This window comes from Castor canadensis, chromosome 15, assembly GCF_047511655.1.
Source record: "Castor canadensis chromosome 15, mCasCan1.hap1v2, whole genome shotgun sequence".
Lineage (NCBI taxonomy): Eukaryota > Metazoa > Chordata > Mammalia > Rodentia > Castoridae > Castor > Castor canadensis.
In genome coordinates, this window is record NC_133400.1 from 95,099,736 (window position 1) to 95,123,732 (window position 23,997).

The 23,997-nt window shown below is 42.9% G+C and overlaps 1 protein-coding gene across 8 annotated transcripts in view; it reads left to right on the forward strand.

Moving 5' to 3' along the window:
• The window catches only part of Dip2c (disco interacting protein 2 homolog C), a 386,747-nt gene that overhangs the window by 295,517 nt on the left and 67,233 nt on the right, over positions 1-23,997 (forward strand). For all 8 annotated transcript variants that reach the window (XM_020160915.2, XM_020160916.2, XM_020160917.2 and 5 more), the window contains 5 exons: positions 16,281-16,420; positions 19,043-19,179; positions 20,694-20,902; positions 21,964-22,078; positions 22,727-22,928. In XM_020160915.2, coding sequence (XP_020016504.1) covers positions 16,281-16,420; positions 19,043-19,179; positions 20,694-20,902; positions 21,964-22,078; positions 22,727-22,928 — 803 coding nt within the window. The remainder of the gene's footprint in view (positions 1-16,280; positions 16,421-19,042; positions 19,180-20,693; positions 20,903-21,963; positions 22,079-22,726; positions 22,929-23,997) is intronic.

The following is a 23,997-nucleotide window of genomic DNA, read 5'->3' on the forward strand; positions in this document are numbered from 1 at the left end:
TGTGCAAATGAGAGTAGTTACCAAGAAGCTTGAGCCTCAGGGACCTTGGTACAGAGGGCCAAGGGTTGGGAGTCCAGGTTTGAGTGCCACCTGGACTGTGGTTGGTCACATGGGCACTAGTGTGACCATGTGACCAACCAGGGCCTCCATTTTTTTCCCACTAGAAAATGAGTGAGTTAGATTCAGTCATCTCTGAATTTTCTTCCACCTATAAGTGTTTAAGATCCTACATTGCTGTTGCATAGCACCACTGCCACAGATAATTCATAAAGTACATGAACCACATGTGTAGAAAATCCATAGTAGACATGATCAAATGACTTGCTCATTGCTCTTCCTGATAATGTTTTCTTTGTGCCAGTAAACCAAGTAGCATGGATTACACCAAAGTTGACTGGCAGAGGGAAAAGGGATAAGCAAGGGACTTTTAATCCTTTCCTTAAAAACCTTTAAAATTAAAAAAAAAAAACATATTCTTTAAAAAGAGTAAAAAATCTGCACCAGTAACAGGTGAATTAAGCAGCAGGGATTTTCTGGGCGTATCTGGGACATTTTCCTTATGGTAAGTGGGACTCAAACATAAAACCAACAAATAGGATGAGCATGAAAGAGTACCTGCTAACTAAGCATGTACACTTTGTATCCAAAAAATCTAAGGTGACTGAGAATGGTAGTTTTAAAGTTTTTTCAAAGGTATCCTGGTCCTTTAGGAATAAAGAAGTAGGGAACGAATAATTTCCAGACTCCGTTTCTTTCAGAGATTGAGCTTGCTGTAAGACACCATGATTACATTTGTTAAAATTATCAAGGATGATAGTTTGACACGAGCTGGTCCATCATGGCTGGTCCATCAGCTGGCCTTGCTTTTGAACAGTGTGGCTTCTGTTTGCAAATGCCAAGTATGCATCTGCTCAGCCTCTTGGTTCCTTCATACCTGATCACAGTCTGGTAGCCACTGTTCTACTCAGAGCTATTGTCAGTTTCCCAACCAAGCAGTAGAAAATCCCAGAACCAAGAGCAGGTGTGGTAGACACAGCCAAAATCCTTGCTGTGTCCTCCAGTTTGTAACACATCGCAACTGGTGCTGATGGAGTTGCCCAGCATAAATGGAGGCTCTAGGTGGAGAGTTTTTCATTGCAAGCCTTGGATGTTATAAAAGATTGTCACCAGAAAGAGTCCAGATTCATCAGTCTCCAAGACACCATTACCATGTGTTTTAAGCAGTACTAGCCAGGCAGAAAATGAAACATACATCACCTTTACTGAATGTTTGCAAATTCTCATCTAGCCTGTATAAATTTAGCTGATTTTTTTTCTGCCAGTGGACTAAATTTAAAGATAATGAATTAAAACAGAAAAGGTTTGTGATTTGGAGAGTCAAAATGTCAGGTCTAATCCCGAACTGGTTTTTTTACAGACATTCCATAAGCCTCAGGAATTCCATTTATTTACTCTGTACTGAACAAGCATTCAACCATGCTATGTTTGATGACTCTGGCAAAAGCTACTGGATGTCCTCTTGGTCTCTGTGTCTCACACACATAACTGTGGTTACCATAGGGTTGTCCCATCATGTCAGGCTGCAGCCACCTACTGTCCTCTAATGCCAGCTAGTACCTCCTGGGGCCATTACCACAAGGAGTTATGGCAGCTGAAAACAATTGTTACCATAATTTATGTACATGCAAAATATCCTTGGAAAGGAGCAAGTAATATGAAATCTATGTAAATATATGACTAAATGGATGGTGTGACAGGTGTATCTTCTTGCCCGGAAACAGTTGATCATCAGTTCTCACAAGGTACCTTGCCCCATTGTCTCTGGAAATGTAGAAGGAGATTAAACTGAATCCTTGTTTTCAGCAAGTGAATGTGGAATGATCAAGAAGAATGGGTCTAGCTATGTTGTGGAGTTTTACAACATAGATTTCTTACTTGGTTTTCTCAACTAATAGGAAATAATGAATTTTTTGAAAAAGAAATACCTGCTCACAAACTGGACTTAAATTGCTTCTGCTGAAAATCCAAGTGAGGCTGACTGTGGTGGCTTACATCTGTGATCCCAGCTACTCAGAATTGGAAACTGAGAGGATCATAGTTCCAGGCCAGCCTGAGCAAAAAGTTAGCAAGATCTCATCTCAATCAGTAAGCCTAGTGTGGTGCTGTGTGCCTTTGTTACTAGCTATACAGCAGGCATAAATAAAAGGATCAAGATCCAGGCCAGACCAGGCAAAAATAGAAGACAACCAAAAGGTCTGGATTATAACTCAAGTGGTAAAGCACCTGCCTAGCAAGTGTGAGGCCCTGGGTTCAAACTGTAGCACCTCCAAAAAAAAAGAAAAAAAAAAGCAGGGGGTGGGGGAGCCAAGTGATACAACCTCTATAAGTAATTTCACTTTACATTTTTCTCAAAGTTGTGTGGGCTTTTTTTCTGCAACTATAGATGAGACAGTGAAATGACATCTCACGGAGGGAGGGCCTCCTGTGTTCTCCTTTGAGGATTTTTCCTTCTCTTCAGTTTCCAGGGAAACTGCCTCATGGCTTCAGTCTTCTCCCTCGGCAGGTGCTCAGTTGAGTAGAGTTGAAAGGCAGGCCTCCCCTCCACTGGTTGGTCTCAGCCCCAGTCACCACTTCTGAGGACCCAGGGCATGGCCACCACAGTCCTGGAACCCTTCTCTGGAGCATGGTTCATGTGCCCAAAGCCCTGCATGTTTTCTGTGGCAGAACTAAGAAGCTATTAGATGGCGGGGAGTGGGCACTGGCCTGATGTTGCAGACAAGTCCCCGCATCTCTGCCCTTGTGTTATCTCCATAATCACACTCACAACAAGGAATTAAGAGAAGCATGTTTTATTGGGCAAATCTGGTTTTCAAGAGCATTTGAATAAGAAAATATAAAGAGAGAACAGACCTGATGGAAAATTGCAGAATTCTTAGGACATGTTTTGTCCTCTTCCAGTACCTCTCTATTCACGCCCAGGTAACATTCTTCCCCATAAACACTCATGTTCTCCACTTCTGACTTAGTAACCACAGAGAGAGCATGGTCTTTGCTCCAGGTGCCTGTGCTATTAGAAGATGTGCCCTGGGTCTCCTGTTCTTTATTTCCCCTCTTTCTCTGTTTTCCAGTTTGTCTTTTAATTCCATGTTATCTTTTTATTCATTCATCAAGTACTGTTTTGAATCCCCACTGTTTGTCAGCAGAGTTCTAGATTGGAGGACGTAACAACAAAGCCAGGAAGTGCCTGCTCCCATGGGACATAGTAAGGGAAGACCTCATTAGCAATCCATCATATGAGTGAAAAGATAATTTTAGGTAGCATTGAAATTTGTCCTTCTGATTTCACTGGGCGAAAAGAACAGACTATGTTTCCTCACATCTCAGAGTGATAAACTACCCCTGCCTGGTTTTTTTGTACATGAAATTTCCTTGGAATGCAGCCACACCTGTGTGTTTATGAGTTGTCAGCAGTGGAGGAGATGAGAGGTTGTGGCAAAAAACATGTGGGTCAAGCTGCTTCCATAAGCAGCAAATGAATGATCGTGACCAGAAACTCTGAGCTGCAGAGGGCTGCCTTGCATTCCAGATAAACTGGGAAAGATTTGTTTTGTTCCTCCTAGTGCTGATTAACAGAAAAAATGATTTTATGGTAGGTAATTCCTTCAATGAAAAAAAAAAAAGAAAAACATAATCAAAAGGTATGGCATATAACTTGAAGAAATTATTCTCTTCCTTAGTTGTGTTCCATAACCCATGTGAGTTTTAAGCCTTTGATGAAATGGTCTAAGTGATTCATCTGACCCCCCCCACTCCTTTTTTTTTTTAAAATCAAGATCTTCCTCCTCCCAGGGAAATTAAATGCTTGCCTGCTTTGTTCGTTTTTCATCTTTCTCCTCAGTACTCTGTCTTAATGACTTTTCATACTCCTTTAAGATCAAAAGGAATGCCTGTCAGCCATTCACGCATCCAATGAGTGAGATGCAGGCATAGTCAAAGTTACCTTACCTGGCGTCACACAGAGATTGCTGCAAGGACATCTCACATACTCTAAGGATAAGCTTATGTCTTTGTGACATAGTGACTTGGTCCTCTAGGTGACCTGCAGATTGGTCCTGTGTGTCGACACCTACTAACTCAGTTCTATGTGTTTCATGGCCACATTGATGAAATCTAGTCATAGTGTGTTTGTCTCGCTTCCATTTTGCTCTTGCAAAAATCAAGGGAGAATCACAAAAATACATAGGAGAGAGAAGACCAATTTGATTCTAAGCCATGCTTATTGCTTCTTTATTGACTTCATAGTTTTAGTGAGATGGTGGTAATTTTTGGAAAATATTCTTATACATGTTGCACATCCCTAATCTAAAAATCTAAAATTCAAAATGTAGTAAGATTTTACATTGACATGACACAAGTTGAAAATTCCACATCTGACCTCATGTGACAATTACAATCAAGGTACAGACATACAACGTACAGTTTATTCAGCATCCCCAAGGGAAAAAAGACCCCTCCCTTTCATCCTTGTTGTATCTTTTCTGTGCACATCTAGATTCCTATACTCAAGCATATTCACAGAGGTAATGACATGGTACGTGTGCAAGTCAGTCACTAATAGCATCCCCAGGACGCCTCCATGTGAGGCCAAGACTTACGTACATCATTTGCTGTGTGTTTTTGCTTATATCTGCCTTGTGATATAAAGATATGGTGGAAAATATCAAAAAAGAAGAAAAAGAAAAATTCCACAGTTGTCCCTATAGGTAACAGGTGTAAGAAAAAGAAGAGACATCTATGTTTATAGCACAGCAAGACCCCAACAAGCTGTTGGAGAAGCTAAGCCAAAGTGTAAGTACAAAACATCCCACAGAAAGGATGGTGTCGGGATGACCAATGTGTATGACATGGAAAAGCAGAGGGATAAACTGTTGAGTTCTATGCTGAAAGAAAGGAATCAATTTGACAAAAAGTAGACAAACTGCATGAAGCTGAACAGAAAGGTCTCAGTTTTGTTGCAAGAGTGGGTCTGTCAGCATCTCAGTGAACACTTGCCACTTAACAGCATCCTGGTGTTGAAGCAAGCAAAGATGGATCACAATAAACTTAAATTGAAGGAAATTGTGAATATTCAACAGGCTGGTTGTGTAAATGTAAGAAAAGACAGAGCAGAGCCAGGTGTGGTGGTATATGCCTGAAGCCCCAGCTACTCAGAAAGCTGATGTGGGAGGATCACTTGAGCTCAGTTCAAGACCAGCCTGGGCAACAGTAAAGATCCTATCTTAAAAAAGAAAGAAAGAAAAGAATAGTAGGTTTTTTAAGTATTTGTGGAAAAATTCATTGAGTTTGCCAAGGTCACTGCTGATGAAAATCTAATGCCAAAACAAGTTTCTGACATCACTGTTGGTGTTACTGCTCTAGAAAGATGCTGACTACCGCCGATAAGATGTCCATACAAGGAAGGATTAAGGGTGCCTACAAGGCAAAAACTGCTGGGACACACTAAGGCACACCCGAGTGTGAACTTGCAGTGATAGGCAAAATTTGGCATCTTTGCTGTTTTAGAGGAGTGACTTTCTTACTAGTCTACCATCAAGTAACAAAAGGGCATGGCTCACAAGGGTGAGCTTTCATAATTGGTTTCCTCAGCATTTTATACTGGCAGCTTGTGTTCACTGCAGGGAAGCTAGAGTGGATGGCAGCTGCAAGATGTGGTTATTCCTCGAGCCATCCTCCAGCCAAAACTCTCATCAAAACAGTGTTTTTGTCTGGTGCTTTCCCCATGTGACTTCATTAGTCAGCCATATGACCAGAACGTCATCAGATGAATGAAGAGTAAGTATAAAATCACTTTCTTGAATATCATGGTTAACAGCCTGGAAAAGAGGTATAAGTGGCAGGTTTGCAAAAAGAGAATGGTGAAGGATGTCATGTATCTTACTCTAGTGCTTAGAACACAAAGATGAAAGATGCAGATGTGTGTGCCTGACACCAATTCTGCTCTGCAACTGTGTTCAGTGATGACGATAAGCAAGGTGGTGACTTTGTAGGATTACCTATGTCAAGTGTGGAGGGAAAAAAGATTCGAGCTGCTACTTATGCAAAAAATGTACCCACAGAATCTGTCAGGAAGCTGGAGGAAGTGGATATGGAAGAAGCTTTTAGCATTGGTAATGAGGCTCCAGTTGTTCATTCATTGACTGATGGAGAAGCAGCTGAAGTGGTTCTGAATCAAGCTGATTGTGAAAATATGATAATGAAGATGATGCTGTTTACACTGCAGAAGAAATGCCAGTGAATGACATGGCACACACGTGTCACGGTGGGCTTACTAAAGGACAGATCAGTGTGTATTCACGACTGTACAAGAAACCATGTCCCTTTATAAAATCAGAGACACTTCTAAGACAAAAACAGATGACTTGGGAGGAAACATTGCAAACAACCATCCAGCAACTTCCTTATCATTAGAGGACCCACTTTCCCTGCTTCTGATGGCTCTTCTCACTTGAAATACAGCATGCAGTAACCTTTCTACCAAAACACAGCACTGTAGGCAGAGACTGACCAAAGGCTGCCACTGCTTGCTCGTCATTGACAGCTGGTGCAGGTGTTCTGGGGATGCCACTGTGTGGCTTGGTTACCCTGGACATGTGGCTTTTTCCCTGTATCAAGGGTCTGTCCTATTAATAAGTATATTAATGGTACACTTAGTACTGCTCAGTATATACATGGGAGTTAAGTATGAGACAGCAGTTGCTTATTGGTAGCATGTGAATTCTGAGTCAGGAGTGACAGTGATGCCAGGCAACCACAGATCATCCACATCGGTCACCGAGAAGACACTTTATTTTCTGATGGTTCAGTACACAGAAGCCTTTTTTGATTGACAAAAAGTTTTTAAATAATGTGTATGGCATATAAGAAACCTAAATGAATTTTGTGTTCAGATTTGGGGCCCTTCCTCAAAATATCTCTATATTCCATATCTATATCCATGGATATTTCTATATCCATATCTAACTATCTGAATATGCAGATATTTCAAAATTTTTCAAAAACCCAACATATGTCTGCTGCAAACATTTTGGGTAAGGGATACTCAACCTATATTACATGTGAAAGCACGGGTTTTTAAATGACATTCTGTCCCCATGAAGCATTCACAAGTACCAGAAAGGCCACTTTCCTTCTTATATCTGAAAATTATAAATGCCCTTGCCTAAAATTGAAGCAGACTATTGCCCTTGTTTGGAGTTTGTTTTTGTTGTTGTTTGTTTTTTTGTTTTATATTGTTTTAAGCCCAGGCTTTGTAGCCCAGGGTGGCCTCAAACTTGCAATCCTCTTGCCTCCTGCATATGCCACCGCGCTGGGAAAAACAGGGATTGGGGAAGGGAGACAGAGAGAATCAATGATACCTGGCCTTAAAATGTCCAGGGAATCCCCACAGTGTTGAGAGTCGGCACAGCGGTTAGCACTCTGGTGTGTCTGAAAATCACCCCTTTTCCCCTCAGTATCCTATCAGGGAAAACATGGACAAAATTCCTTTTTTTTTTTTAATATTGGTTTTAGTGTAGCAATTAGATGTTTTGAATTATCTTGTGCATAGATTCATGGGTTGGCTTCTGCGCTTTGTTTTTGGAGGTACTGGAATTTTCACTCAAACTCACCCTTGCTAAGTGGGCACTCTGTTGCTTGAACCATACCCCCAGCTTGCAAACAAAATTCATGCTGCGCAGCAGGATTTCTCAGTCTGCAAGTGTTTCCCACGTGTTTGATATGGGGTTAGTTCCCTGGAGTTTGTCTGCTACTTCATAGATTTAAAAGTTAGTTTAAGTCTTTGCTTTTTGATTTTCATAAATGCCAGATCATGGTACGTATTAGATTTTCTGTCAGTGTGCAGCAGTGACTCTTTGAAATAAAGCATTTTCTTCACCTAGAAATGAGGCTGCTAATACCTTTGCTTCCTAATAATTCTGCCCACTGATATTACCTGCTAAGCCACCTACATCACAGAGCTGTTGTGAGGCAGAACATGAGGTACAGCCTGACAACTGGTGGAGTCTCACACTCCAGGCTGTGCATGGCGTACACCTTCCTGCACCTCCACCAGGCGTGCTTGCTTTTCACATCCATGGAAAGCTAGGGTCTACCTCCCTGGTGCGGGAGAGCCAGACACTGCCTTTTGTCCTTCAGAGCTTGCTCTGTCTTGGGGATTCGGTTCTGCTTTCACTTGGGTAATGAAAATAGGAGGCACATAGAATGTGTCTAATTTAAGGATAGGTTACCATTATTTGCTCATATTTTAACGTTTTAGGTAAAATCAGTATGTAAGTGTACCCTTACTGTTAAAAGTGATACAAAACTCCTCATTTCTACTCCCCACCCTCATGTGAAGTTTACTCTTTCTGTGGTTGCTCAGCCTGGGAACTTAGAACTGTTCCTTTTCTCTCTCTCTCTCTCTCTCTCTCTCTCTCTCTCTCTCTCTCTCTCTCTCTTTCTCTCTCTCTCACACACACACACACACACACACACACACACACAGCCTTCCATCCAATCTGGAGGGCAAAACTAAATCCAGACACACTTCTCCTGTCACCCCTTTCCTGGATTCCCAGCACCTTCAAACTGGGCTTCTCTCTCTCTGAGTCTGACCACTACCATCCCCCGCCACCTGTGGTTACCTCACAGGGTTGACTGAGTCTATAGGAGTGTACAAGGCCCTGTGTGATCTGCCCACTGACCTGGCTACCTCTCCTCCTGGCTCTCCTTCCTGGCTTGTGCAGCCCTGGCATACCTGAGGACTTTGCCTGCCCTTCCCTTTGCCCACTGCACTAACAGATGCTTGGAGTCTTCCCTGCCTGGTACAGCCTCACCCTCCGCTTCCCACAGCATTGCAAGCTTCTCATGTGCTATGGGGTTTATCACTCTATTTATTTATTCTGTATTGTCAGCCTACTTGGTGAATAGTAGGTCCCTAATTTTTTTAATAAATAAGTAAAAGTAAAATTCAAAAATATGAATTTAAAAAGTCCTCTTCCTTTTGTTTATTTCTGACAATCCTTTATCATTCACCAGAAGGAAAGGTTGCTAAAGACTAACTTTTTTTGTATATGTCTGCATACCCAACGTACACATAGTTTCAGTTCACATAAGTGGAACCGTGTGTGGCTTTGGCTTTTTGTTAGTTCATTTGTTTTCATTTCACTTGAGGACATAAGCACTGCTGCCAGCCTACAATATGTCCTCATAACCTGCTCTTCTGGGAAAAACCTCCAGCAGAAAGACTATGTGCCTAGTGGTCAGCCATTAGTACCCTCCCTGAGGCTTATCTAGAGTAAGCTGTGACAGAGAGACAGCCATCAGGGAGAGGTCTTGGTCAGCAACCTGATGGAGTCCCAGAAGATGCTCTGTGGCAGGAGAGAAACTTCTTTCCATTGCTGTGGAGCACTCTGTGTTAGAGCACGTGCAGGACATCTGCTTCCAACCAGACCTTCCAGAGCAGGGCGTGGGGTTTAAATGGTTACATGCCAAGCTGTGGAAGGGCAGGAACTGGCCAGAACACAGGTAGAAACAATGAGAGCAAGATGTCTCCCATCCTCCACCTGGCTTTGTGCTCATGGGCATTTATGTCAACATCCCCATGTCCTGCTGCCCTCATGGAGGAGAGATCTCTGGGTGTTGCTCACTTCAGCTCCTCCCCAGAGCCCCATCCCTGGCATTGGCATTGGTGGTCATGGCCTTCTTGTGCTCAGATCCAGGAGCAAACTGAGCAAACTGAGGGAGGAAGGGATATGAGGGTGCAATGTGAATATTCTAAGTTGAATTGGAAGTAAGGGTGTACTCTTGATCACACTACTGGGTCTTATCAAAACAGTTGCTGTTTCTTTAATTATTATGCATATGATGCATATTTAAACTGTTTAATGGTGATACATGAAAGGATAATCTTCTAATTGGATATTGCAGTTAGACTTGATGATTGCCTGGGGTGAATTTCACCTAAGTATCTTCAGGAGGGTGGTGGCCTTTAGTCTAAATTCTGTTTCTTTCATTGTTTTCTGTAGCTTGTTTTCAATACAGTTGATGAAAGCAGCTCCCACACTTGCATCTATATTGACATACTCATTTCTGGGTTGTTTGCTATAGGAACAGGAGAAAACTTTCCCCATGGGCTGATGTTTCACGGGAACTGAGATGGGCCACAGAGACTGGTACACATTCTCCTTTTGGGAAAGTGAGCATGTAGACTCGCCCTGTACTTTGTCTCGATGGCTTACCTTCTTACAAACTGAAACACTTTCAATACGTGACATGACTTTTCCATGGGTGAGCGCTCAGAGGCTGTTATTAAGTTAAAAAATAGCTTTGATACATTCTATGAAGCCTTTTTAACTGGGGATCTTGGGAAGCTTCTTTATAGATTTTGGTGCAGGGACAAAATGAATGCTTTCTTAAATGTCATTAGAAAGCCCAGTGCCGGAGGCATTACGAATCCCATGTTTTGCTTAGACTGATAATTTTTTAAGTAAAAAAAAAAAGCATTTGCTGTTCCATTGTGCTATTCTGTTACAGAGAAAGGCCTGCAGAGGACTAATTACCCCTGGTTTGAAGGGGTTGAAGGACCAATATTTCTTGTATGTTGTCATCTAAGCAAATTGTGTCCTGTGTTTAATAATCTTCTGGGGACAGCTTGTTCTGCCCTGGTAATGAAGGGGAGATTGAACTTCCAGTACCAGCACAGTACCACTGATTGCTTGCCTGGCTTTTAGTCCACTTAATTAAAAAATGATACTCGATCATTATCTACAGTAATCAGTGAAGATAAAATTGCAAATGCATTCACTCACTGTTGGTTGACTTCTGGCCCTGTCCAACCATGAATCACTTTGTGATTCTTTTTCTGTAAAAAAATGTAAATGAGCGAGCTGGGGGAGTTCTGGGAAAGCAGCTCAGGTGGCCTGCACATTTGAGCCATGGATGCCCAGCCAGGCTGTGCCACGAGCCTACCTTCCCCAGATCCAGGCCTGAGGAGGTGGTGGCCCTGACCACTGGCTGTTCAGTATCTTAACATCATTTCTCTGGTAAATGACTGCCTCTCACACAAAATGGGAGCACACTGGAAGGTTCTGGGGCTCGCAAGATCAATGAAACCTCCAGCATCCCACTAGATAAATGGGCAGGTTGCAGAGATGCTTCTGAGAGCCAGCAGCAGAAACCTGGTGAGGGCTGGGGAGAGGAAGCAGACTGGCACCTAGACTTTGGGGTAATGTGCCCTGTACTCTGTGGCCAAGACTTCTGGAGGCTTGTCATGATGAGAACTAATCTCAGAGTTCCCCTCAGAGAAAGGAGTCTCCGAGAGAATGGCCAACATTCATGGTAGCACCCTTGAGCTTTTTTATGAACTTAAGTTGAAGAACTTGAAGGAACAAGGTGGGGAGGGGTGCTCCCATCTTCGTGTACACCTGTCTTCACCTGGGTCTGTTTGTGTGTGTGCACATTTGTGCCTGTCAGCCAGGTGATAGCAAGAAATCACATAGTGCTCAGTGAAATTTGAGAAATTCCTGTCTTAATTGTAATTTTCCTCAGTGCTATGGTTTTTGGTTTGGGTGTTTCCCTGGAATTCATGTGCTGAAAACTTGGTCCCCCAAAGTCATACGTTAATGATAATTCAGAAGTGGAGTCCCCCTAATGGCAATAGTGACTTTATAAAAGAGGAAGAGAGTCTCACACTGGCGTGTTTGTTCTGTCTTGCCATCTGACTCTCTCCACCATGTTCTTAACAAATCTGGTGCCTGCTCTTGGACTTTCCAGATTTGAGAATCAGGAACTGAACAAACCTGTATTCTTTTATAAGTTACTCCGGCTGTGTATTCAGTTACAGTAACAGAAAACAGACCAAGAACCTATCTTCTTCAACACTGTCACCATCCTGTAATACTTCATATATTCCCTTTTTGTCCTAGAATAGAAAAATACTGTGGAAACATGAACTTGTGATGCCTAAACTCATCAGTAAAATTAAAAAACAAGGGCGAATTGAAAAATGAAAACCAGGAGATGATTTTCTGGACCCAAGTGTTTCAAGATTGCCTGCCACGTGGCTCTGTTTCATCCAGAGAATACAGACAACAGAACTGATTTTTTTTTTCAAAGCTACATTGTGATAGTTTATTCAACTAAAAAACTGTTTTTGACCTTTTAACTACAAGGTATATTGATGCTTGAGCAATGAAAATTAATAGTTATATAAAATAGGAATTAAAGCAATCATTCCAGAGAATAATAGGAATATCCTGCTTTTTGAAAGACTCCAGCCTAGCAGTTATAAAACTGCTGTATTGTTATAGGAGAGAAAACAGAGAAGTCATCCAACGGGAAGCACTACACTACGTAATGCTCAGCCGACTCTGAAATGACGTGTTTTCTTTGTGTGTCATAACCGTGGGCCCAGAGTAAAAAGTTACCCCTAGCCCATGAACAGAAGTGGGGCCCTTAGGAATCTTGGTGATGGCTCCAAAAAGTCATACGTAAGACACATAATCTCATTTTTAAAACACAGGAATATTTTAAAATCATTTTTATCTGAGTTTAGATAAAATTTAAAAACATTTCTAGCCCCACAACAGTTGAGAAATGAGAATGGCCAAGTGAGAGCATGACTTCATGAGATAGCACGGAAGCACCAGGCAGTCATAATGTCCTACTCTCCTACTGTCTCCTACTTGGATACAGGAGGATATTCTGTTACAGTTTTTGTTTGAGGAATTGCATCCAGAAGTCTGTTTGGGCAGAAGTGGGAGGATACCCACGCCTAATACAGGCTGAAGGTGTTCCTACTGGTTCCGGCCCATAGTTTGCTGTTGAAACATGGAAAGTATACAAAGGAAATAAAATAGTTCACAAACAGTTGAAGTGGCATGATCCAATTTTTGACCACAAACAATTAAGCATCTGTAAATAGCATATTCATCAAGAGAAAAAAAATTCCAAGCACTATTAATGAACTAGATAGCTGAGGGATTGTATTAGGGAAACTTCCACTCTCTATGTTCCATAGATCTTAAAATATGTTTTGCTAGAAGTGTGGCTCAAGTGGTAGAGCACCTGCCTAACAAGCATGAGACCCTGAGTTCAAACCCCAGTACTACCAAAAGAAAAATTTTAATGTACAAATACTGCTCTCATCAAAGAAAATTACATTAAATTAACTCATACTAGGGTATTTTGTTTTTAACCTTTTATCTTTCCCTATTAAATATCCTGACTTCAGTCTGGTTGTGCATTCTTATAAAAATTGTATTCGGGAGACAGACACAGGAGGATCACAAGGTAGAGGCCATTGTGATCCTTGTCTCACAGACAAACAAAATATTAAGAGTTTTGATATCTTTTGCCTTTTTGAAGAAGAGTGTGTTCACATTTTTTTTTCTGAATTTCTTCTTTCATTGCAGGAATGTCCCCTGCAAATAGTATTTCCATTAAAGCAAGTATACAACCTCAGCTGTTCCATAGAGGGAGTTTTAACCTGGCACCATTAGTTTATTAGGGCTGCTTTGGTTTGACTTAAGAGGATCATCCTAGAAAAGAAGGAACAACTATGGAGATGCTCTGCACTCTGTGTGTATGCATTGTTTGGCCTTTCAGGCATCCTGGAGCTAATTTACATTCATCTGAAAGAAAAGCCTTTGGTCACAGATGGTGACCAGGGCACAGTAGACATCCTCCCATCCTCCAAAAAGTGCCTCCTTCCAGTCTCTGTTCCTCAGTTCAGAAGGGAGGACCCTTTACTCTCAAACTGATTGCACTGTAACACTTCAGTGTTATTTGGAAGCCAAGCACATTTTCCCACAGAAACAACATTACATGAACTGTTTTGATACTGCCACGGTGAGAAGATGCTTCTGAGTCCCAGAGATGGAGCCCACCTTGTTCCTTCTCTGTGAGTCAGTCGATGCACTGGTCAGCCAGTGTGCTGTGGAATCTGCTGGCCTGGATGCCTCTCTCAGTTGTTCACACACTGGCCTTGTGACTTGCCAGTGCTGGGCCCTAAGGACTTGGATTCCACTGTACAATGGCACCTGTGTGAGCATTAAATGGGTTCATCCACATAAAACACTTAAAAATAATCTGGTGCATAGTAGAAATTCAGCAGTAGTTTGTAATCCCAACACTTGGGAGGCAGTGGTAGGAGGACTGCAGTCTGAGGCCAGCCCTGGTCAAAAGTACAAGTCCCTATCTGAAAAATAAACTAAAGCAAAGGGGTCCGTGGCTCAAGTGGTAAGTGTGCCTGCCTAGCAAGCACAAGGCCCTGAGTTCAAACCCTGTACCACCAAAATAAACAAGTATAGGCTGGCTCTTATTAATATTCGTTATTAGTTTCTCAGGGCTATCATAGCAAAGAACCACAAACTTGCTCATTCTGGAGGCCAAAGTCAAGTTATTGGTAGGGTTGATTCCTTCTGGAGGTGGGGGATCTGTTCCAAGCCTGACTCCAGCTATTGGAGAGTGCTGTCTGCTCTGGGTGTTTCTTGGCTGACAGGCGTGTCACTCCAGTCACCCAGGTCATCATATGACTTCTTTCATGTGTGCATGACTCTTTTCTCTCATGAGGAAACTGGCAAAATTGGATTTAGGGTACATCTTAAGCCACTATGACCCCATCTTAGCCCTATCTGTAAAGATCCTATTTCTGAACAAGATCCCATCACAGTACCACAGGTTAAATGTTTAGGGAAAATAATTTAGCCCACAACCGACCATAAGACTTGTAATTTCTAATTTTCACATTGAATCTTCATGAAGGACTGTAGTGGGGAGCAAATGGCAGCAGGACCTCTGAGAGCTCTGGTTTTCATTTCAAAGTGTTGCTTTATTGGGATAAATATGAGGCCAAGGGCATCATAGATGTCCCAGTGTTCTGAGCTTGTCACATCCAGGTAGTTTCTCATGGGTTTTATTAGTTAGGCAGGTGTTTATATCTGGTTAGCTCTATCCTTTTAAATTCCTACAAGGATAATTGTACTTCCGTTGTTATGGTTTTTTTAATACACCAGTTACTTAATTCAAATAAGATCTCCTTTAGCAAATTTTAACTTTCATTCTATCCCATTTATATCTTTAGGTTCCTTATAAACCTTCACAATGTTAGAATGGCAAATGGCAAATTCACATTTATAGTTCAACTTTGAGATCTTTAAACCACATGAAAGGTTTGTACATGGAAAATTACAGAAACAAATGAAGCCACGGTCTTGCAAATATTCTTTCATTCATTCACCAGCTCAGTCAACAGACATTTATTGCTAGATCCTGTTCCAGGGATAGGATACAGCAGTGAGTGGCCTGTCTGCTCTCAGGAAGGTTAGACTCTGAGGCATGAGGCCCCCGCATGTCAAGTAATACCTATTGTGGGACAGAGTGCTGGGCAGGTGTCTTTCATGAGGTGATGAGAAGTCCGGGACTGAGCCAACACCTGAGGGCAGTAAGAGAGAGAAGGAGGGGTATGTGAGCAGCTGTCCAAGGGCAGAGGCAGGAGCCAGTGCAGGAGTCCCAGGGTAGGACTGAGCTGAGCATAGAGGGAGAGTGGGGTGGGGATAAGGCCAGAAAGTCAGGGAGGACCAGACCCCCAGAGTCTGTAGGCTGCAGGGGAGACAGTGAGTGTGGTCACTTTTCAGAACTGTGCTTTATCTAAAACCTGTACCTCCTGGGCCACAAAGCATTTCACAGGAAACTTGCCATCAAAACAATTTCCCTTAAAACATGGCTGCCAGAGTAGCAGAGCATAACCCTTACTTTGGATTTTTACATATACAATTGAGCATAAGCCTAGACAGTACACATCTGAATGGAGTCTGGACAGTCAGGATTTTCATCGTTTCTGATCACTCATCTATGTCCTTTGAGGTGACACTCCCTCTTCCTAGCCATTTGCAAGACTAGAGGACCAGACCTCACCTAGAGCAGGAGTGAGGTCAGGGGGTCAGCAGATCTAACTGCCTGCAGGGGAGAGGGCAGGCAGGCAGTGGGGTGGCATCTTCCTATTCTGAGGTATTTGTAAACTACTTGGGGACGTCCAAGGTGGAAATCAGTTGACTCAGAGGCAGAACTGCACTGCGCAGACTGCAGGTGAGCCCTCCTGCGCACTGGCACCAGTGACAGCCAGCTGCGTCCTAAGGACTTGCCACTGTGACTGCTGTCTGTGTGTCTATGTGAAGAGGTGCTCGTGTGTGGGTGGGCTGGCATTTCTGCTTACGCATACTCAACCAAAACTGTGTTTTCAGGCCCACGGATGACAGCAACCAGCCACCAGGCCGAGGCGTCCTGTCCATGCATGGGCTGACCTATGGTGTCATCCGCGTGGACTCCGAGGAGAAACTCTCAGTGCTCACCGTGCAGGATGTGGGCCTCGTCATGCCTGGAGGTGAGTGACATTGATCAGCTCTGTGCCCACACCACGCTGGTTGGCCTCTTCTTCTCTAACCCAGAGAACAGCTTCCATCCATCACCTAGTTAATGCCTCACTCAGGCTCAGCTTTCCCAGAAGCACAGAAAGCTTTCTGCTTGCCCCGTGTATGCAAACTGAGGAACCAGGACCCTGCATAATTCATGAAGCTTGTTTCTAGCAGTGTAGCCCTTCCACAAAGTCACAGAAACCATTCCCACAAATGCACAGAGATACTCCTCCAGGTTGTAGGGAGCCTACCTTGCCATCCCCCATGTGCCACTTAGTCCAATGCAGTGTACTTGGTCACCTCTGGGGAGCCACACACAAGACTCCAGCCTGCCTTCTTGGAGAACACTCCCCTGGTTCCTGTCTTATGGGGCCACACACATCAGCATTTAGGCTTCTCATTGTTTGTCAGCCAGAATGAAGCCAGCGCTCCTTTTCAGTTGGGGTCCCCTCCAGGATCTGGCTCTTCTTCCTCAGAGCTCCAAGTCCATGCATGAACAGTGCTGGTAACATGCAGCACACTGAGTTATCTTCAGATTGCACGATCCAAGTGCTAAGACCATACCTGGCAGGTGGAAGGCCACACTGCCCATGTGGAACCTCACAGGTGGATTTCCTCACTGTCCCTCTCTCTGGTGAAGTGGGCTGGGTTTTCACTGGAAGTTGTTTTGCCTTTCTGCTGGTCCCATTTGGAACATAAAAGACCTTGGCATTCCTGCTCTTTTGTATGCCTCTAATTTGAATAGTATCATGCAGGGTGCTTCTGTTCTTCCTGTTACCTTGGAAACTCTCTCTTCAGTGTCACAGCAACTTTGTTAGTACCTTCAAATTCCTCCAAATTCTGTGTGCTCCAGGCTCATTGCCCACCTCTTGGCAAGAGCCAGGACATCCTGGTTCCATTTTCTTCTTTCTTAAAAAACAACAAAAAAAAACCACTGTTTTTTAAATAAATAGGTCCTATGGTAGAAGCAACCAAAGATTCAGGGGACACAATGAGAAACCCCCTTTTTATCCACTTGATACACCCACAAACATCCGGGTTTCCTTTCAGAAATGCTTGGGGAAGCCAGAAACAAGCACACACACCCTACTTGGATATGCATTTATGTGCTTGCTTTCTTGGGATTCTGGCTTTTCACACATAATGAGAGAGTACTGTGTACAGCACATTTTGTATCTAACAGTTCATTTGTTAGCATATAAAGAGCTTGCTCTTTACCAGGCAGTATGGTGTTGCATGGTCTGAATGCATAATAATTTATGCCTCCCGCCTTTGGTTGAGTTTTACTCTTTGCTGCAGCCTGATGCTGTGAAGGACTCCAGCTCAGCTACAGTCTTTGTAGGTATGAGAGTATCTCACAGAAGAGTTCTAAAAAAGAGATTTCTGTTTGAAAGGGAGCATGCCACATCATTTTGATAATACTAAATTGTCTTTCAGAAGGGCTGTATGGATTTATACTCTGCCCATGGTGGATGGCAGAACCTTTCTCAAGCTCTTTCCCAGTGTATTGTCAGCCCTTTTGATTTTTCTAATCTGATGGGTGAAGGCTATTTCAGTGTAGTGTTAATGTGAATTTTTCTTACTGCGAGTGAGTTTAACTTTGCATGTTTCTGCTGCTTCCATTTCTTAGACACCTTAGCTCTAACCTCAGGTTCTTTCTACTGTCTTCTCATCCACACACGTGGGTATCTGTCCATCAGAATTAGGTGTTACTTAGAGCAGAGGTTCTTAGTCATTTGGTCAGAGAAATTCCATATACTTTTAAATATAAGTAAAGATTTCTAAAGGTTTTAGATTGTATGGTTTATGTTTGTCATAGATATTTTTATATATTTAAATTTTTTTTCCTGTGGTAATAATGTCAAACTCTTATGTAACATAAGTGGCATTTTATGAAAAGTAGCAACATTTTTTTAATTTAATGGAATAAATGTCATTTTAGCTGCTTACACTATCTCTCTCTTGGCTCTGTAATCAGACTGTGATTTACACTGATTATGGTTGGATACTCATGTGCACATCACATGTGTGAGGTGAGGACCACTGAGAACCTAGCATCATTAAATTGCATGCAGGAACCCTCCAGCGATCATATCTGAAGGACTCACCTTAACAGGGAATTTGAAATCAAAGGTTAAGATTTCCATAGGATTAGAGGCTTAAATTGGGCTTTCAACTTGGAGAAGCTTTGAAAGACTTTAAAGTATTTTGTGCTTCTTAATCGGTAGAGTTTCAAGTTGCATTTTGGGTGTTGTACCAATTTTGCTGACGATACGGGTGTAGCAAATAAATAGTCCTGCCATTTATTCTTAATATTATTCTCATACCAAATGGCCAACATGTTTTTCTCCTTAAATACTATCTACACATTAAAATTAAATTCATTGAAATGATTGCTGTCACAACAATGAAGTTTGACATCTTGCTACAGCTTGAGAAATCCTGACTTAGTAGAAGGAAAATAAGTGCCTGCTATGACACTTGGAGTTTTGTTCTAGATAATATTTCTGTTTGTGTCCTTATGCATATTCATGTCTTCATCAGTTCCTCCCCTCCCCCATACTCCCTGTGCTTTCCTGTTTTGCTTTTAGCCATCATGTGTTCGGTGAAGCCAGAAGGCATCCCCCAGTTGTGTAGAACAGATGAAATCGGCGAGCTGTGCGTGTGTGCAGTTGCGACCGGGACATCATATTATGGCCTCTCTGGCATGACCAAGAACACCTTTGAGGTAGGTCGACAGAGGGTCCTCAGCTGTGAGCTCTTCTGTCTTCACACAGCCACTACCAGGTGCATGGAAGCAGACAAAGAACCCTAACGTGATAATTTTTTTAACAATATATTTACATTACCTAAAATAGTTGCACTTACTCCTAACATTTTTATTGCTTTTGATAAATTTGATTTATCAGCATTATTCTGAACTTATTGCCAGCATCAAAAAAGAATAAGCAGTTTCTTTAAATGGGCCTTTTTCCTTTGTTGCTACTGTTTTTGCCTTTGCCTATTTAATACAAGTGCCAAGTGACAGGTGGATGATGAAAGACCAGGTGTGTAAGAGTATGCATGGAAAACCACCTGGCCATACCTTCACAGTCTAGCCATAGCTTGGCCAAGTGTGAATTCATGAGAACCCAAACAAATGCATATGTTAAATAATGATCTCAGTGGAACAAGTGAAAATGTGTGGACATGTGTTTTGCATGTGTGGGTGGTGTGTGTGACATGCACAAGTGTGTGGTGTGTGTGCATAGGTGCATATATGCTGCACAGCGAGAGACACCGAGAGGGTTAAGCTCATGGGCTCAGGTGTTCAATTCTGCATCCGTGGTATTCTCAAAACTTTTATCTTTTTTCTATGTGATGCCTGCCCTTAGGAATCACACAATATTTGGTTCAGTTATGTGCAAAAATATATAAATTGTGGCTATATTCCTAAATGTTTAGAACTTTGAGTGGAACCAAACATGCATATTATGGTACCTGTCTAGGATGGCCTTATTGAGTGTGAATTCAGCTCTCTAAAATCTCCCTTGAGGGTGGGGGGGAGAGGGAGAGGGCGGAGTGGGTGGTAAGGGAAGGGGTGGGGGCAGGGGGGAGAAATGACCCAAGCCTTGTATGCACATATGAATAATAAAACAATAAAAAAAAAAAAAGAATCCCCCCCCCCAAAAAAAAAAAATCTCCCTTGAAATAGGAGCTGGGTGCAGGCTAAGTAAATTTATGTAATTTGTCTGCAAGGTTGAAAAAAAGGAGGTTTAGAGTTCAGTTGCGTTTGACATACTTTCTTCACATTTTTCTCTTCAGCATAGTTCCAGTAAGGAAGAAATAACATTTAGATGACCAGTTACTAGTAACATGTGATGAAAAATGCACCTTGATTCTCCATTTATCACTTTGATCCTGTGGTCGTATAAACAAAGAAGCTAGCTGGTGTTTTCAGCCTAGGGTAGTGATTTCTGCCTCCGCCCTGTTTGGAGGTGCAATCCTGTGAGAGGAGGCTGCCTAAGGCCCCTGCACATCGCCCAGATGTGGAGGGCAGATGGTACTCTGTTAAGTACAGGGTGGCACAAGGGTTTCCATGTTGAAGACTGCGAACAGAGTCAAGGTCCATCACCATGACCTCACACTGGCAGGTTTATTGGAGGTACGAAAGCAAGATCTGCCACTCTTAGGAGATGTGGTGAGATTAGACCCTTTCTATCCTATAAATGGTGACCTGATTAGAGCCTGTGTTTCCCCCAGGTGTTTCCCGTGACAAGCTCGGGGGCTCCAATCAGCGAATACCCATTCATAAGGACAGGCTTACTGGGCTTCGTCGGTCCTGGGGGGCTTGTCTTTGTTGTGGGAAAAATGGACGGCCTGATGGTGGTCAGTGGGCGCAGACACAATGCTGACGACATCGTGGCAACAGCATTGGCCGTGGAGCCCATGAAATTTGTCTACAGAGGAAGGTTAGTTCAGTCATCTGTGAATTAAGTGTATGTTTTCCTGTCCATCACACTTTTCATATAGGCATGAAGGTTATAAAGAGTGCATAAATTACTTAAGTTTATTTTCACTCAGTTCCCCGTTCTGCAAAATCAAAGCAACTGGACTCAGTGACCTCTGGGATTTCATCTAGTTATGAATGCCCTAGAAGTTTACCTATACACCATATAAAAATACCCATTCTCAAAAGTGATTTGTTATAAGCAACTGTACAAAATACAGAGTCAAACACTCTTTTTGGTGCATGTCTGAGAGACCCAAAGATAAAAGCAAGTCACAGTGTGTATAGAAAAGCAGGTGCTCATTTACTTCTCATCTCCCCCAGTTCTCTTCCTTCTTCCCTACCTTGCCTGCCAGAGCAGAGGTACTGCACACCTATGAGTTAAATTAGTTACTGCAGCTTCTAAGGTTTTGTCTCCTTTGATGGACATCAGAAACTTCCTGAGAATCTTATTACAGTTTAGCAAGCTAATGGGACCAGTCGGGAATCGATGCTTAGCTGTAACATCACCACCTTTGAATTAACTCTGAAACTAGAATTTGTTTCTGAAAAGGGTTATAGTGGCAGTTTGGAGTGGCCAGAGACCTATGCTGACCATACAAGGCAAACAGAATGAGCATGAACTCTTAGTTCCATGTAGAAAATATCTGCTGGGTGGGGATATTACTTCACACATGCAAAATCAAGATGTGAACTGTGAGGGTCTCTAGGTGTCAGCAGTTCCAATACTCCGATGCTAACCCCTCTGTCCACACTGAGGGGCATGAACCTTCTCCCCAAAACTCACAGGCACTACAAGAAACCTGCAAGGGAGAGTTGGGTGCTAAGCCCCACCTGACTCTCTGAACTATTCTTACATTAGTGCGTGTGCAGGAGTTGGAATTAGTTGGCCTTTGTGGTGGGAGTTGTGAACTCCTGAGCTATGTACATAATTCATGATGGTTATAAATTCCTTACTGCCATCAAAGGCCTTGTGAGAGCGTCTCTGTCCTGTGCTCACTGTATGTTCCCCTGTCCCTGCAGGATAGCTGTGTTCTCCGTGACTGTCCTTCACGATGAAAGGATAGTGATTGTGGCAGAGCAGAGGCCGGATTCCACGGAGGAAGACAGCTTCCAGTGGATGAGCAGGGTGCTCCAGGTCGTGCCACATTGCCTTGATGCTTGTCTCATTTCAGCTTCCCTTTCTCACTGTAGATTACATTTCCGCCTTAGCGGTGATGTCTTTGCCAAGCAGTGCTCCTTTCCATGTTCCACTTGACCGGAAAGTCTATCAAGTGTCAAGGACTAGGCACATCAAAGGCAGGGGGCAGGGCTTTCAAAGCTGGTTCCTACCATTCACATTGGGAAGGTCACATTCACTAGGATCTTGAGAATAGACTTTCTCCAAATTCGTTTTTTATTCTTTACAGTCTTGCAATAGTCCTGCATAAAATTCCTCAGCTTAGTGAGCTCAGTGAGAAAACCCACTGTCTTGGTTTGGCACTTTCAGAACACTGTTCATACTACACATACGTCAGCTCGTTATAGATAGTATTTTGTCTGTGTAAATATTTGAGAGCCGAACGTGGTGGTGCACACCTGAGCTCCCAGCTACTTGGGAGGTGAAGGCAGAAAGATCATGAGTTCAAAGCCATCCTGGACAAAGTTACTGAGACCTTACATCAAAAGTAAAATCAAAACAAAAGGACTAGGGATGTAGCCTGAGTGGTCGAGTCCTTTTTGTTTACTAAATGTTTCTATTTATAGTTCCTATTCTAATATTATTGCCTCTTTCTCAAATTTCCAGGCAATTGACAGTATACATCAAGTTGGAGTTTATTGTCTGGCCTTAGTGCCAGCAAATACTCTTCCTAAAACCCCTCTTGGTGGGATCCATTTGTCAGAAACAAAGCAGCTCTTCCTGGAGGGCTCCCTTCACCCGTGCAATGTGCTGATGTGCCCACACACTTGTGTCACAAACTTGCCTAAACCTCGGCAGAAGCAACCAGGTATGTAGGACTGGCCCTCACAGTGTGTGTTTGGCCTCAGACGGGTACCCTGAACCAGTGCTGACAGCACTGTGCTCATGCTCCCCACACAGCCAGACACTCCCAGGGAGTAACCTGCTCCTCACAAGAAATGCATTTATGCCCAAAGTTGACTGGAGTGCAGCAGTTCTGCCACACAGTCAAGTCCACTCAGAGCCAGGCTCGTGGAGAGTGTGTGGACAGAAAGAGGTACTCAGTCTTTTCAGTGGGACATAGTGCTTAATCTCAGTAGATGATGCACAGACATCAGCAGATGGCCCCTGACAAGTCACACAACTTCTCCTGGCCACCATCTCCTCGTGTACAGAATGAGGATAACTCATCCTTTATCTGACTTGCTTCTCATAGCAACTAAATCAATCCTGCTTTATCTATAGTTCTCAGCGAAATCTTATTTATTGGCAAGAATGCACTGGATTATGAGGTAGGAGCTCCCCTGCCTGTATAATAGCAGAGGAACGCAAGGCTCCAGTGCTGATATGTATAAACCACACCAAAGCCTGGCCTGTAATAACATCTCGTGCCTGGCATACACTTGGCACTGTCCTTGTGTTAACTCTGCTCATCCTGAGGAACCTCATGAAGTGGATGCTGGGGTCTCCATTTTAGAGGAAAATGAGTCAGAGAGGTTTAGAATTTTAGTCAAGGTTATACAACTAGAATGCAGCAGAGACATAATCCAAACCTAGATGTGTCTGTGTGCACTGTTATGTACCCCCAGCTCCGTTTCTTACTTACTTATTTATTTTTTTAGCTTAGCTTGGGTGCACTTGCTACCATCTGCTAAAGAATGGAAGCATTGGATAGAGTTTTTTCAAGTTGGCCTAGATGGCCTAGAAATTGTTGGCACTTATTACCTGAGCCTGTGGATGGGTGTGGTGCACTTGGTAGTAAATGTGTGCACCAATTCAGAAAACCTCATCCTGGGAGACTCTTCCAAGTATGGCTAGGTCCTGAGGTCTACAGCTATCACTTGCACTTCTGCAGAATGTGGGTGTGTCTGAGATGGGATGCACAACTGTCTTAAGTT